This window comes from Typopeltis vanoorti, chromosome 4, assembly GCF_054136105.1.
Source record: "Typopeltis vanoorti isolate ZY-2024b chromosome 4, IOZ_Tvanoo_1.0, whole genome shotgun sequence".
Taxonomy (NCBI): domain Eukaryota; kingdom Metazoa; phylum Arthropoda; class Arachnida; order Uropygi; family Thelyphonidae; genus Typopeltis; species Typopeltis vanoorti.
In genome coordinates this window covers 154486756-154500268 of record NC_143552.1, presented here as the reverse complement: position 1 = coordinate 154500268, position 13513 = coordinate 154486756, and the positions used below count along the sequence as shown (strand labels likewise).

Genomic DNA, 13513 nt, shown 5'->3' with positions numbered 1-13513 from the left:
AATAATGAAAATTTTCAGCACAAGCACAATGGCTTTTAATTAGGTTTAGTCATAAGTATGTCATAAACAGCAACAATCACACTTGAAATTCATGTACATTCATATGCATTCCTTCAAATATAATTTTAAATTCTCTAAAAAAGAGAAGACTGAAAACCCTTAGTGCTAATCTGCTCTGGTCATGCTGCTCTCAATTTGTCAAAAATCATTAATCTTCCTTGAACAAGCATATACATTTGAGTAATCACTGGTCACTACATGGTTAATATTGTTCTTTGTCTGAGGAGGTATAGTCATTAGTAACTCAACATGGCTTGCTCTATGCCTTTCAGGAAATTACAGGACCATTACTACTAATAGCCCTCAACAACCGTATATCCAGTTTATACACACAGCAGTGATATACTGTAGGTTCTGCCACCTTTCGCACATGGGTCAGATATAAAAAAAAATGTAAGAAGGTAAGCACCAAGACATCTGCTGTGAATAAAAGCCATAAACTCTAATGAAGTTAGTCAAGTGTTGAGCAATATTGGTGGTAATGGTTATGTCTCAGCTAGAGAGGTATGAACTTGGTGAACACGAGAAGTTAAAGAAGCAGTTATGGAAAAGAAGAAAGCATATCAAAAGTTCCTAGCAAATATGTCAGCACATGTCCTAAAAGAATACAGAGAAAAAGGTAAGAGAGCTAAGCTATCTATAAAAGTAGCTAAATAAAAGTCATGGGAAGACTTTGATAAGAATACAGAAAATAAATATCATTAAAGTGGCAAAATGTTCTGGAGGCTATTGAAAAAGCATAGAAATGGATGAAAGAGTACTGTAAAAGGAATCAAAGATGATAAAGGTGAAATGAAAACTGAAGATAAGGATATCTTAAATGTCTGGAATAATTAATTTGAAAGACTTAAATGAAACAAGCAGTGAAAGAACCATACTAGAACATTTTCAAGGGGAATGCAGAGAGGAGCACATATCAATACCTGAGGTAGAAAACACAATCAAAAACTTTAAATGCAGAAAGGCAGCTGGAGTAAATGACATTCAAGTTAGAGGTATGAAAGTTCTGCAGTGACTACACTGCATAATTCAGGGGGCTAGGACAATAGGTCAAATTCCCAATGGTTGGAACAGAGTTCTAATAGTTCCCATCTATATTAAAAAAAAGAAGCTGAATGTTGGAAATTACAGAGGAATTTCTCTACTAAATGTTCCAAGCCAAATAGAGGTTTATCAAGATCAGATTTTCACTTTATGGCAAATAGTTGAGAAATCATGATAATAAGACAAGGACTTAAGTTTTGTAGATTTCAAAAAGGCATATGAAAATAGGCAGGAGTATAGAAAACTTCAGCTGCATTCTGAATGGAGAGAGATTTTAGAATGGAGAATATTTTAGCTATTTAGAAGATGGCAGGTTAAATCTGCAATTAGACAACAGAATAAGCAAAACTTGAATGGTAGGTAGCCAGCTGAATAAATTTATATGAAATAAGAGAGAAATTAACCAAAACATCAAACTAGCAGTATATAAGACGGTGTTCAAACCAGTTGGAATAGAAATAAAGCACTTGATCAAAGACTAGACATCACAGATGAGGTTCTGAGAAAAATTAGGAGAGCGAAGAGATAGCATCAATGGCAGAATCATATTAAAAATGAAGATATTAGAAAGGAACTTGACATTGTTAGCATTCAAGGATGTGTAAGCAGAGCTAATCTAAAGTAGCATGGCCACTTAAATAGAATGAGTGAGAAAAGGTTAGCACAACAGGTGTATGACACCAGATGGCAGGAAAGAGACCTAGAGGAAGACCAAGGTCTAGGTGGATTGATTCAGTCAGAAATGCCTTAGAAGCACAAAATGTTAAATCTACCCTATATATATAAAATGATAAGCCTTTTTATGTCACGTTTTGAAACTCGGGGGCTACCCTGAGTGTCGAGTTTTCAAAATTCGCGTCATCAGAATTCAAGGAGAATTGGGCCTACCAGTCCAGAACTCAAGGGGTTGGGCACCCGTAGGCACGGGGGGGGGGGGTCAGAAGCCCCCTTTCGAGTCTTCAAAATTCAAGGAAAACCAGCCTACCAGTCTGGAACACGGAAGGCATAGCCCCCCCCCCCCTAGTATGCCAATATTAGAGTACTGACAAATAGTTTCTTTTTTTCTGTTCTCAGTTCAACTAATCTTCACAGGCTTCAGAAATATAATCTGCAGATCCTTCAGAAGTAAAAAGCTGTGGTCTATACATTAAGTTACAGAAGTTAATAATAGCAAATATTCATTATATAACTAATTAAGCACATTCGTATATTTAAGCACATAGCGAAACTATGGGGATTAATGTAAATTAAAGCTAATGATAGACTAAGAAATTACACTGGTCAAGTGTTGTGCAATATTGGTGGTAATGGTTATGTCTCAGCTAGCGGGGGGGGGGGGGGGGGGGGGTATGTGATGAACTTGGTGAACACAAGAAGGAAAAAAATTGTGGATAGGAGATTAATAATAATGTAAACTTAATAATGTAGTGCTGTCATAGTAGCCTCAACAACCCTTGAGGGTACACAGGAAACTGATGATGGTTATGTAACCTACAGTCTAGTGCTAGCCAAGTTGGAGATGCCAATGATTAGTTATATAGTACAATGTGCTTACCTAAATCTGACCAGACTTAATCTTACAAAATCTGACCACTGCATGACACCACATTTCTTTCAGCCTCAGACTTCAATAACTTTCTTGCAGTGAATATCTTTAAAACTTTTGATTATCAAATATTTCTAAGAAACAGAATTTGCAAGATTGTCTCATGATTCCCTCATCCTGGCTGTCAAAACTATTCTGGGTGTCGACATGGAGCTATCATAGTTGTGCTAAAATGTAATGCTGAAATACTTCAAAGTGGTTAATCAACAGTCAATCATCATAAAACCCATATTAGAGCATGGATTTTAACATTATCTGCTGACAAATTCAATTCATAAGACTAAATTTTTCACCTATCATTGTTAGCAGTAGTGATACTAAAATAGTACTGCTATTATAGTCACATTTCATTAGTATATCATACTGAATAAATCTAAATGGAGTGATGAATGTACAAGATTAATCTGATGAGGGTAAATCATATATTTGTTATATGTTGTGATTAGTCTTCAGTTTTGTCTCACTAGTTGAGTAATTGATTTAACTGAATATTCTCATACATTTCAGTACCGTTTTATGTCTCCATAAATATCTTCTAACAATTATGACAATCAAAAGCATATCAAATGCTTGACAATTAAAACAATATGAAAATATTCTAGATACCAACAAGCTGCTTCCCTCCCATCCCCTTTGTCTGGAGAACTTAACTAGTTCCATTATCAACTGTGAAAATAAATGTTTAATTAGTGTAATAAATTACTGAAGCATATAAAAAGTTAATTGTTTTAGAGAATTAATTATGAACAAATTTTGACTGATGTCATATTTTTTAGTAATCAAGACAACTGATTAATTATGAAGATTTTTTTTATTATTAAATTATTATAATACAAAATTTATAGGTACTATACAGTGTGACAAAATGTACAAAATGTTAAAATAATTGTCTGTTTGCATATTTTTGTTGGCAAAGAAAAGAACAAAAAATCACCTTTATTGGTATAAAAGTCCTAATTCTCTCAATCATGACAGTAGCAGCAAGGTGTAAATAATTCAAATGCATAGTACCTATATAAGTCTGATTAAAGACTAATCTTCCACAAGGACATCTCTGAACAGACGACAGATATGAGATTAGTTTCCTTGGTAAATCTTCTGCTGTATACTGGATACTAAGAAATATATAAATACTATTAGAATTATCATTCACAATCCATATGCATTTCTTTACATAAGCAGTTATAGTACTTTTGCCCCTTCTCACTCTCACACACCTCTCACAAAAAGTCTCAATGCATACACAAGCTGCACCTCTAATTCCTAATGAAATCTCAGCTAGCACAAACTGTCCACCTTTAGTGCTTCAACTATATATTGTATATGACTACATCTCACATAAAAGCAGTATATCTCTAGAGTATCCCTTTAAAATTCCTGGCTCATTTAGTTCATTTCTTTGTTATTAGTTTATTCATAGTTTTGGTTATATGAGAAGTATATCTACACTCAGACTATTGGTTCTTCGCCTTCAACACCTCCTAATTACACACCAGCTCAGTCTAATCAAGTCCTAGTCCAAAGTACTGTATCATTCTTACCATCAAAAATGCACACAGGTATGTCAAATTAATAATCGTTATTTAATACGATCGCATTTATTTAGCATTTCTGTAACCTAGTTGGATAATTCTTAATAAAGAGGTGCTCCGTTATATAATTTCAAATATAAAAGCAACATGATTTTCAGAATTTCAAAGTATTAATACTTTTTTTTTATAACACCATTTTCACTAGGCAAACTTAAATTTATATGTACACCACAGATTATTTCACCATGAGTTTGTCTGTTTGTCCCCCCCCCCCACTCGACTACTTGTATAAACCAATGCAAACAAGAATTTATGAAGATTTTAAAATAATATAACCAGAAACTACATACAGAATTTTTTTAAAGAGATGCTTGCACAAAATGTTGTACTAAAATTTGCTAAAGCGGAAGGAAATAAATCCATTCCTGGTAATAAAAAAATTTGCTACTATACTTCAAAATCTCTCAGTTACAGTATATGTATAGTTGTATGTTTGAGTTTGTTATATCTATAACAAAAACCCAAACACATAACTATATCCATAGAAATAAAAATCAGCTGAAATGTCTCTTAGGTTCCAAAAAAACTTTTCCAACTAAATACAACTATTAATTAACAGTAATTTCTACATAAAGAAGAGTGTCAATAAAAAATGGGATAATCTAATGGATTTAGTCACACCAGCATGCACATCTTACCTTCCTTTCCCCCAGCTTCACTTACACCATGCCAGAAATAAGTAAACAATACTTTTAGAACAATTATAAATTTATCTAACTATGCACTGTCTCTGGATGAAATAAAGGTATTGAATAAAAAGTCTTAATATTACTCCCCCCCCTGCATTTTTCCTAAAAAAGAATGCCACTGAAGGTCAAACCAAACTAGAAAATGATTCATTTTCATCGTCAAATTCCTGACATGTACCCTCATAGGTAGTAGGTACAGGATATTATGATAATACTACATGAAAACCTTATCAATAGTAACTTTCTATCAACAATTTTCTTTCAAGTCAATCTGTTACATGTCAAGACTCCAACATTATCAGATCTTATATTTCTGTCTTCTAAGGCACTTTTTATTGTATCAATCCACTATATCTTGGTCTCTTGGTCTTTTTCTGCCAGCCTGGAAGAGAACATTTGTTTTGCTAATCTTTCCTCTCCCATTCTGTTTAAGTGACCATACCACCTGAGATTAGCTCTGATAAATAACACATTCCTGGATGATAATAATGTCAAGTTCTTCCCTAATATCCTCGTTTTTAATGTGATATTGCCGTTGATGCCATCTGTTCACACCCCTAATCTTTCTCAGGACTCTCATATCTGTGGTCTCTAGTCTTTGGTCAAGTGTTTTATTTCTAACTCAGCTCTTAGATCCATAAGTTAAAATTTGTTTGAACACTGTCTTATATACAGCTAATTTACTGTTTGACTAATTTCTCTCTCATTCCATATAAATTTATTCCGTTGACTTCCTAGCATACCAACTTTGTTGATTCTGTTGTCTATTTACATATTTAATTTACCGTCTTCACTAAAAATTGTGCCTAGGAAACTGAAATGTTTTACTAGTTATATAAGTTCTTATTCACAATGCAGTTGATATTTTCAATGCTTCTGCCTACTTTCATTGTCTTTGTCTTGATATTGCTAACCTTTACACCAAATCTATTACAACAGTTTAATTTATTCAAGGAATCTTCCAGACTTGTAATGAATTAATTTAAAAGTATTTTTAAATAATTTAACATTATCTACATAAAGTAAAGAGATGAAATAAACATCTCCAATTTTGATATCAGGTATAATACCACTTTCCTTGCCAGCCTGGTTGGCCGAGTGGTTAACATATCTGCTCTCCAGCCAAAGGCTGTGGGTTCGAATCCCTCCATGGGCATGGATGTTTGCGATTATCTGTGAAAATACTAGTAGTGGTGGTTGGCAGTAGATGCCATTGGTGGAATGTTGGAGACGGCAAGCTGTAAAGTAGGTGCACTCCCTGGAGGAGTTAAGTAATAATAGTTATAATGTGATCCATATCAATGAATAACAGAGAGGATAATGAACATCCTTGTCCGACACCAGATTCAACATCTACTGATTTACAACTCAAACATAGACTAAGTATTGCTTGATATAATCCCCCCTTTGACACCCATATAACTATAGCGTTTTGAATATCTTTTCTCTTTGCACCTTCTCATATGCTTTTTGCAGGTCTACAAAACCTAAATACAGATCTTTGTTATATTCCCATGATTTCTCAACTATTTGTCGTAAAGTGAAGATCTGTTCCTGATAGCCTCTATTTGGCCTGAATCCAGCTTGTTCTTCACCAAGCTTCCCTTTCACAATCCTTCTCAACCATTTCTCAAGTATACTGGCATAAATCTTACCAGGATTTATAAGGAAATATCTCTAATTCTCACATTCAGTTTTATTTCCTTCTTTGATATATGGGTACTCTGAGAGCTCTACTCCAATCATCTGGAATTCGTTCCTTTATTCAGGCCTTCTGAATTATGCAGTGCAGCCACTGTAAGCTTTTTATACCTCTATACATGAGCATTTCTGGTCAAATATCATCTACTCCAGCTGCCTTTCCACATTTCAGGCTTTTGGTGGCTTTTTCTACTTCAAGTATGGATATGTATTCCCGATTGAATGCCTACTGAGTGTTTATTACCACTGTGCTGTTACTGATTGTTTATTTTAGCAATTTTTCAAAGTAATTACTCCATACATCAAGGATAATCACTTTCTATGTTCTTACCATAGTCTTCCCATGACTTCTGTTTAGCTAGTTTTACAGTATTTAGCTTTCTTTATTCCTTTGTTCAACCAGAGAGCCATGTGGTGAGGTAATCTGCATGGATAGATTTTTCTATCCATGCAGATAACATCACCACATGGCTCTCTAGTTGAATCTATTAATCAATTTTCTTCAGTGCTTGCCAGTGAATTTCCAAGGTTAGGTTCCTGTTCTCAAACTTTTTCATTTTTTCTTGAATAATGTTTGTGTATTTTAGTCCACAGTTTACATCTAAGAGTTGCTCAACTTTTATTCGCTTTAAAACTTTCTTACATGTTCTTTTCAACATGAAATTCAATTTCATCCTGATGAAGACTAAATGGTGATCACTTCTAATTTCCAATCCTCTATACACTCTAGTGTCCAGCACCAGTGACAAACTTCACTATCAACAATAACATATTCAATGAGACTTTTCTTATTTTTTGCCCTTTCTCTCCATGTGAATTTGTGCACATTTTTATGTTGTTAGTAATAACCAGTCCATGTCCTGAGCTGAAATTGAACAGATATTTGCCATTATTATTAGCTTTGCTCTTTTCTCTAAATTTTCCCAAAATATTTTTGTATATCTGACAAATCATTTCCTAATCTGCTATTTAGATCCAAAAAGGACCAACATTTCCTTTTTCATTGTGTAAGTTGCTTTCTCTAAAGCCTCAAAAAATTCCTTCCCTTCTATCTTAGTAGAACTTTCTGTGGGACCATAGGCACAAATAAGTTTCATTGTCCAGTTTCCTATTCTGATATTTGCCCACATCATTCTACTTGATATTGCCTGCCATTCAAGAAAGATTAGCCTGATATTTAGTGTTGAATACTATAGCTACTCCTTTTCCCTGATTGTTATTGCCTGAATAGAGCATTTTGTATTTATTGCTTAGAAAGATCTCACCAGTTTTTGTCTTTTTTGTTTCAGTCAAACCTATTATGTCAGTAGTCTGGTACTTATCCAATTCCTCAACAGAGCTCTATTTTTGCTATTCAGGCATCTTATGTTGATAGTATTTATCTTGAACTCTGGTGATGTTGAATAGGGATGTGTTTCAGAATTTGTTCAGGTAGCAGACTTTTCACTGTTTGCCCTGGTTCCCTGGTTAAAACAACAGGGAGCTTGTTAAAAAGGGCGACGCTCCAGCCAGCATGACATTTTTTTCAAAAGATAAATAATTTCACTAACAATAAAGTAATTCCACAACAACATCTTTCCCAAATGTTTTTCCACAACTTTCACATAGTATAAAAATTTTAAATATAACTAATATTATCATTAATAAAGCTGACAAAGGAGATATTACTACAATAATTAACAAAGATTACACAAAGAAATTCTAATCATTAACCACGCTACCGGCCAAGACACCTATAGACGTCAAGGTTATCATGGATGTGAAGTGTATATTAAAATTGTAATACCATTGATATTACATTGAAATATATGATGGATACGAAGCATATGAGGATGCTTATTTGATCCATAATGGCTGGTAAGGTGGTTAATGCCTAGAAATTTATCATCATCAAATTCCTGCCATGTACCCTCAAGGGGTGTACAGGATATGATAGTACTACATGAAAAAAATTACATGATTACTAACTTCCTATCTACAATTTTCCTCCAAATCAGTCTGCTACTTGTCAAGACTCCAACATTATCAGATCTTATAGTTCTATCATCTAAGGCACTTTGTACCGTATCAATCCACCTATATCTTGGTCGGGTCGTTTTGCTGCCAACCTGGCAGAGAACACTTGTTTTGCTAATCTTTCTTCGCCCATTCTGTTTAAGTGACCATACCACCTGAGATTAGCTCTGTTAACGCATTCCTGGATGCTGACAATGTCAAGTTCTTTCCTAATATCCTCGTTTTTAATATGATATTGCCATTGATACCATTTGTTCACGCCTATAATCTTTCTCAGGACTCTCATATCTGAAGTCTCTAGTCTTTGGTCAAGTGTTTTACTTCTGACCCAACTCTCAGATCCACAAGTTCAAACTGGTTTGAACATTTTCTTCTATACAGCTAATTTAGTGTTCCGACTAATTTCTCTCTTATTCCATATGAATTTATTCAATTGACTTCCAACCATACCACCTTTGCTGATTCTGTTGTCGATTTCCATATTTAATTTACCATCTTCACTAAAAATCATGCCTAAGTAGATGATATGTTTTACTTCTTCCACAGGTTATCCATTCACAACACAGTTGACATTTTCAATGATTCTGCCTATTTTCATTTTCTTTGTCTTTTTAATGACCTTCATACCATATCTATTACAACAGTTATTCAACTTAGTCAGAGAACCTTACAGACTTGTAGCGGATTTATTTAGAAGTATAACATCATCTGCATAAAGCAAAGAGCTGACATTAACGTCTCCAATTTTGATATCATGTTTAATACCACTTTCCTTCATAATGTGATCCATATAGATAATGAGTAACAGAGGGGATAATGTACATCCTTGTCTCACATCAGATTTAACATTAAACATCTTCCTGTACTTCCTTCAATTCTAACTGCCGACTTACAACTCAAATAAAGACTAAGTATTGCTTGATATAATGCCCCATTGAATCCATATAACTGTGGCGTATTGAATAGCTTCTCTCTTGGTACCTTGTCATATGCCTTTTCCAAATCGACAAAACTTAAATACAGATCTTTGTTATATTCCCATGCTTTCTCGACTATTTGTCATAAAGTGAAGATCTGATCCTGACAGCCTCTATTTGGCCTGAATCCTGCTTGTTCTTCACCAAGCTTTTCTTCCACAATAATTCTTAACCGTTTCTCAAGTATACTTGCATCGATCTTGCCAGGAACACTCAGTAGGAAAATACCTCTGTAATTCTCACATTCAGTTTTATTTTCCTTTTTATATATGGGTACCATGAGAGCTCTACTCCAATCATTGGGAATTCGTCCCTCTGTCCAGGCTTTCTGAACTATGCAGTGCAGCCACTGCATGGTTCAGAACACCATACTTCAGCATTTCTGGTCGAATATCACATTTCAAGCCTTTGATGGCTTTTTCAACTTCAAGTATGGATATGTATTCCTGACTGCATGCCTGGTGAGTGTTTTTTACCAGTGTGCTGTCATCACTGCTTGTTTCATTTAGCAGTGATGACAGCACACTGGTAAAAAACACTCACCAGGCACGCAGTCTCCCATTTACATGTCACCTTTATCATCTCTAATTCCTTTTAAAGCACTCTTTCCTCCATTCCTAAGCTTCTTCAACAACCTCCATAATATTTTGCTACCTTCTTGGTATTTATTTTCTATATTCTTGCCGTAGTCTTCCCATGACTTTTGTTTAGCTAGTTTTACACAGTGTTTTGCATTCTTGCATTTGTCCCTGTATTCTTTAAGAGCACGAGTTGACTTATTTGCCAGGAACTTTTGATATGCTTTCTTCTTTTCCTTAACTTTCTGTGTTCACCATGGAGTTCTAATTTTTCTATCCTTGCAGGCAACTTCAACCCATGCCTCTCTAGCTGAATCAATCAGGGCTTTCTTCAAGGCTTGTCACTGAATCTCCAAGGTTTGATTCCTGTTCTCAAACTCTTTCATTTTTTATTCAATAATCTTTGTGTATTTTAGTCTACAGTTCACATCTGAGAGCTGCTGAACTTTTATTCGCTTTAAAACTTTCTTACATGTTATTCTTTTCAATATGAAATTCAATTTTATCCTACTCAAGACCAAATAGTGATCACTTCCAATTTCAAATCCTCTGTACACTCTGCTGTCCTGCACAAGGGAGAAAACATCACTATCAAACAATAACATAGTCAATGAGACTTTTCTTATTCCTTGCTACTTCTCTCCATGTGAATTTGTGCACATTTTTATGTTGGAATATGATGTTAGTAATAACCAGTCCATGTCCAGAGCAGAAATCCAACAGATATTTGCCATTATTATTAGCTTTGCTCTTTTCTCCAAATTTTCCCAAAATATTTTTGTATGTCTCACAATCATTTCCTACTCTGCTATTTAGATCCCCAACAAGGACCAGCTTTTCCTTTTTCATTGTCTCAGTTACTTTTTCTAAAGCTTCAAAAAATTCCTCCACTTCTACTTTAGTAGAACCTTCTGTGGGACCATAGGCACAAATAAGTCTCATTGTCCAGTTCCCCATTCTCATATTTGCCCACATTGCTCTACTTGAGACTGACTGCCATTCAAGAAAATTAGCCTCGTATTTTGTGTTGAATACAGTGGCTATTCTTCTTTTCCTTGGTTGTCATTGCCTGAATATAACATTTTGTATTTATTGCTCAGAAAGATCTCACCAGTTTTGTCTTTTTTGTTTCAATCACCCTATTATGTCGACCTGGTACTTATCTAATTCCTCAGCTAGTTCCATTTCTTTGCCATTCAGGCTTCTTATTTTGATAGTACCGATCTTTCACTCTGGTGATGTTTAGTTGGGGTGTGTTTTCAGATTTGTTCCAGTAGCTGACTTTTCGTTGTTTGTCCTGGTTCCCTAGCAAAAACAATGGGGGCCTTGTTTAACCGGGCGATGCCCCAGCTGGCATGAAATTTTGTCATGTTGTACCATCATTTTTTATTTTGGTTTAACCAGTAGGAATACAATTTGGTTGGCTAAATCCCAAATTGCCAGCCCATCCTCGTTCGTTCAGTATCCAAGTAGATACCCAACAGGGTGCACCACAAGAAGGTGAGGATTGGATATTAGGTCAAAAGCCCTGGTCGGTTCTCCGCATTCCTTTAAAGGCTATGTGGAGGTCTCCTCTCAGTTATACAGCTTTAGTCCAATTCTCTTTTTTTAGATGCATCCTTTCTATATACCAATGATGATGTGCTCAAAATCCTGGGCATTTTTCATGCTGCTTATAAATGACTAGAATCTATCAGAACATACAAAATTATAATTGTCAGTCATCCTCTCACTAATACAAATAATTTCTACAAATTTCTTTAAATACAATGGACATATTTACAAACAAACTTTCGGTCTTCCCATGTGCCAAAACATTAGTGGTCTCTTGACTGAACTTTTTTTAAAAAGGTTACCAATAATTCTCGGAAGTAGAAAAGTTCTTGTAACCTTATCAAAAGACAGTGGATAATACCTAAGAAGTAATACCGAGGAGAAAATGCAATTGTTTATTGCATTTTCTCCTGGATATTATCTTTTATCATAGTTCCATCACTGACTACTTCATTTAATAATTTTTCACAGTAATCAGAAGAGAAGCAGATTGCTCTATGACCACATTGCCAAGAACTTTTTATGGTTCTTACATATGAACATATGTGCATTATTCTTTCCAAAAACACAGTGTAATAAAATCGCTGTTCATTGCTAGAATCTGTTCAGCAAAAAAATTTTGCTCAAGACATACAGAACTAGAAAGCTAACCTCCTCTTTCAACAGCTATAACCCAAGAATTACTGATAAGATCGCTAACCATTTTTCTCCAAATTTTACAAGAGATGACTTCTATGCATAGTATTACAATTCCAAATCGGCCTGCCCACCTAAAGATAAAATTCCTCCATTGTTACTGGCATCTATTAAATTCTATGTAACTGTATCTTATTCTATTTTGGCCAAATGAGTTGATCAAGTGTAAAAATTTCAGAATACCAATCATGTATTAAATTGATTAAATGTCACATCCATGGAGAACCTATGTACTCTATTTAAAGAAGTGTTTACATTTTTGTGGATACTTCTTTAAATAGAGTACATAGGTTCTCCATCATCCTAACCTAAATCAATGACCAAGTATACCCAAAATCTGGGAAATTATTATAAGAAACTGTATGTCATAATTTTATGGATCTTAAATGTTTAGTAACAGTTTACAATCTTACAATCCTGACTGCACATAAGCTAAACTATTTAGAGCACATAGTCTGAATGAAATGAGTCAGATTTGAAATACACCAACTGAAATAACTGTATGTTAATAGTTTAATTTTATTAAACTATCTTTTTACTATGGTTATGTATGTTTTCAATTCCAAATTAACACAAACTGAAATCAGCATGCAATGCCATTACAACATGAATTATTAAATAGTAAAATGAGAAAGAAAATGTTTGGACAAGATTAAACTGAATCATTTTATGATATTAACTATTATATCTGACAAAAATTAATGAAATTACACCCTCTGTCCAAAAAGAAACTGCACTTTTGATAGAAAATAAAACACAGGCCAATTATAATTATTCAAATCATTTATTTCAATCAATATACTCTCCCTCAGCTTCGATATAGCATTTGACACAGTCAATTAATTCATTAAATGAATTTTTTATATCTGTTTTTGGCATACTGTTAAGGGTTGTGGTTACTGCCACTTGAATGTTTATAATGGTGTCATATCGCTTTCCTTTCATCGGCAAATGAAGTCGGGGGAAGAGAAAGAAGTCACAGGGTGCTAAATCAGGTGAA

General features: G+C 34.4%; 1 protein-coding gene across 1 annotated transcript in view; it reads right to left on the bottom strand.

Annotated features, from left to right (window-relative positions):
• Positions 1-3587: 3587 nt before the first annotated feature.
• Positions 3588-13513, bottom strand: part of LOC150107769 (leucine-rich repeat protein 1-like) — a 55484-nt gene continuing 45558 nt past the window's right edge. The window contains exon 7 of the mRNA XM_090392183.1: positions 3588-3825. Within this exon, the coding sequence (XP_090248309.1) occupies positions 3588-3825 (238 nt within the window). The remainder of the gene's footprint in view (positions 3826-13513) is intronic.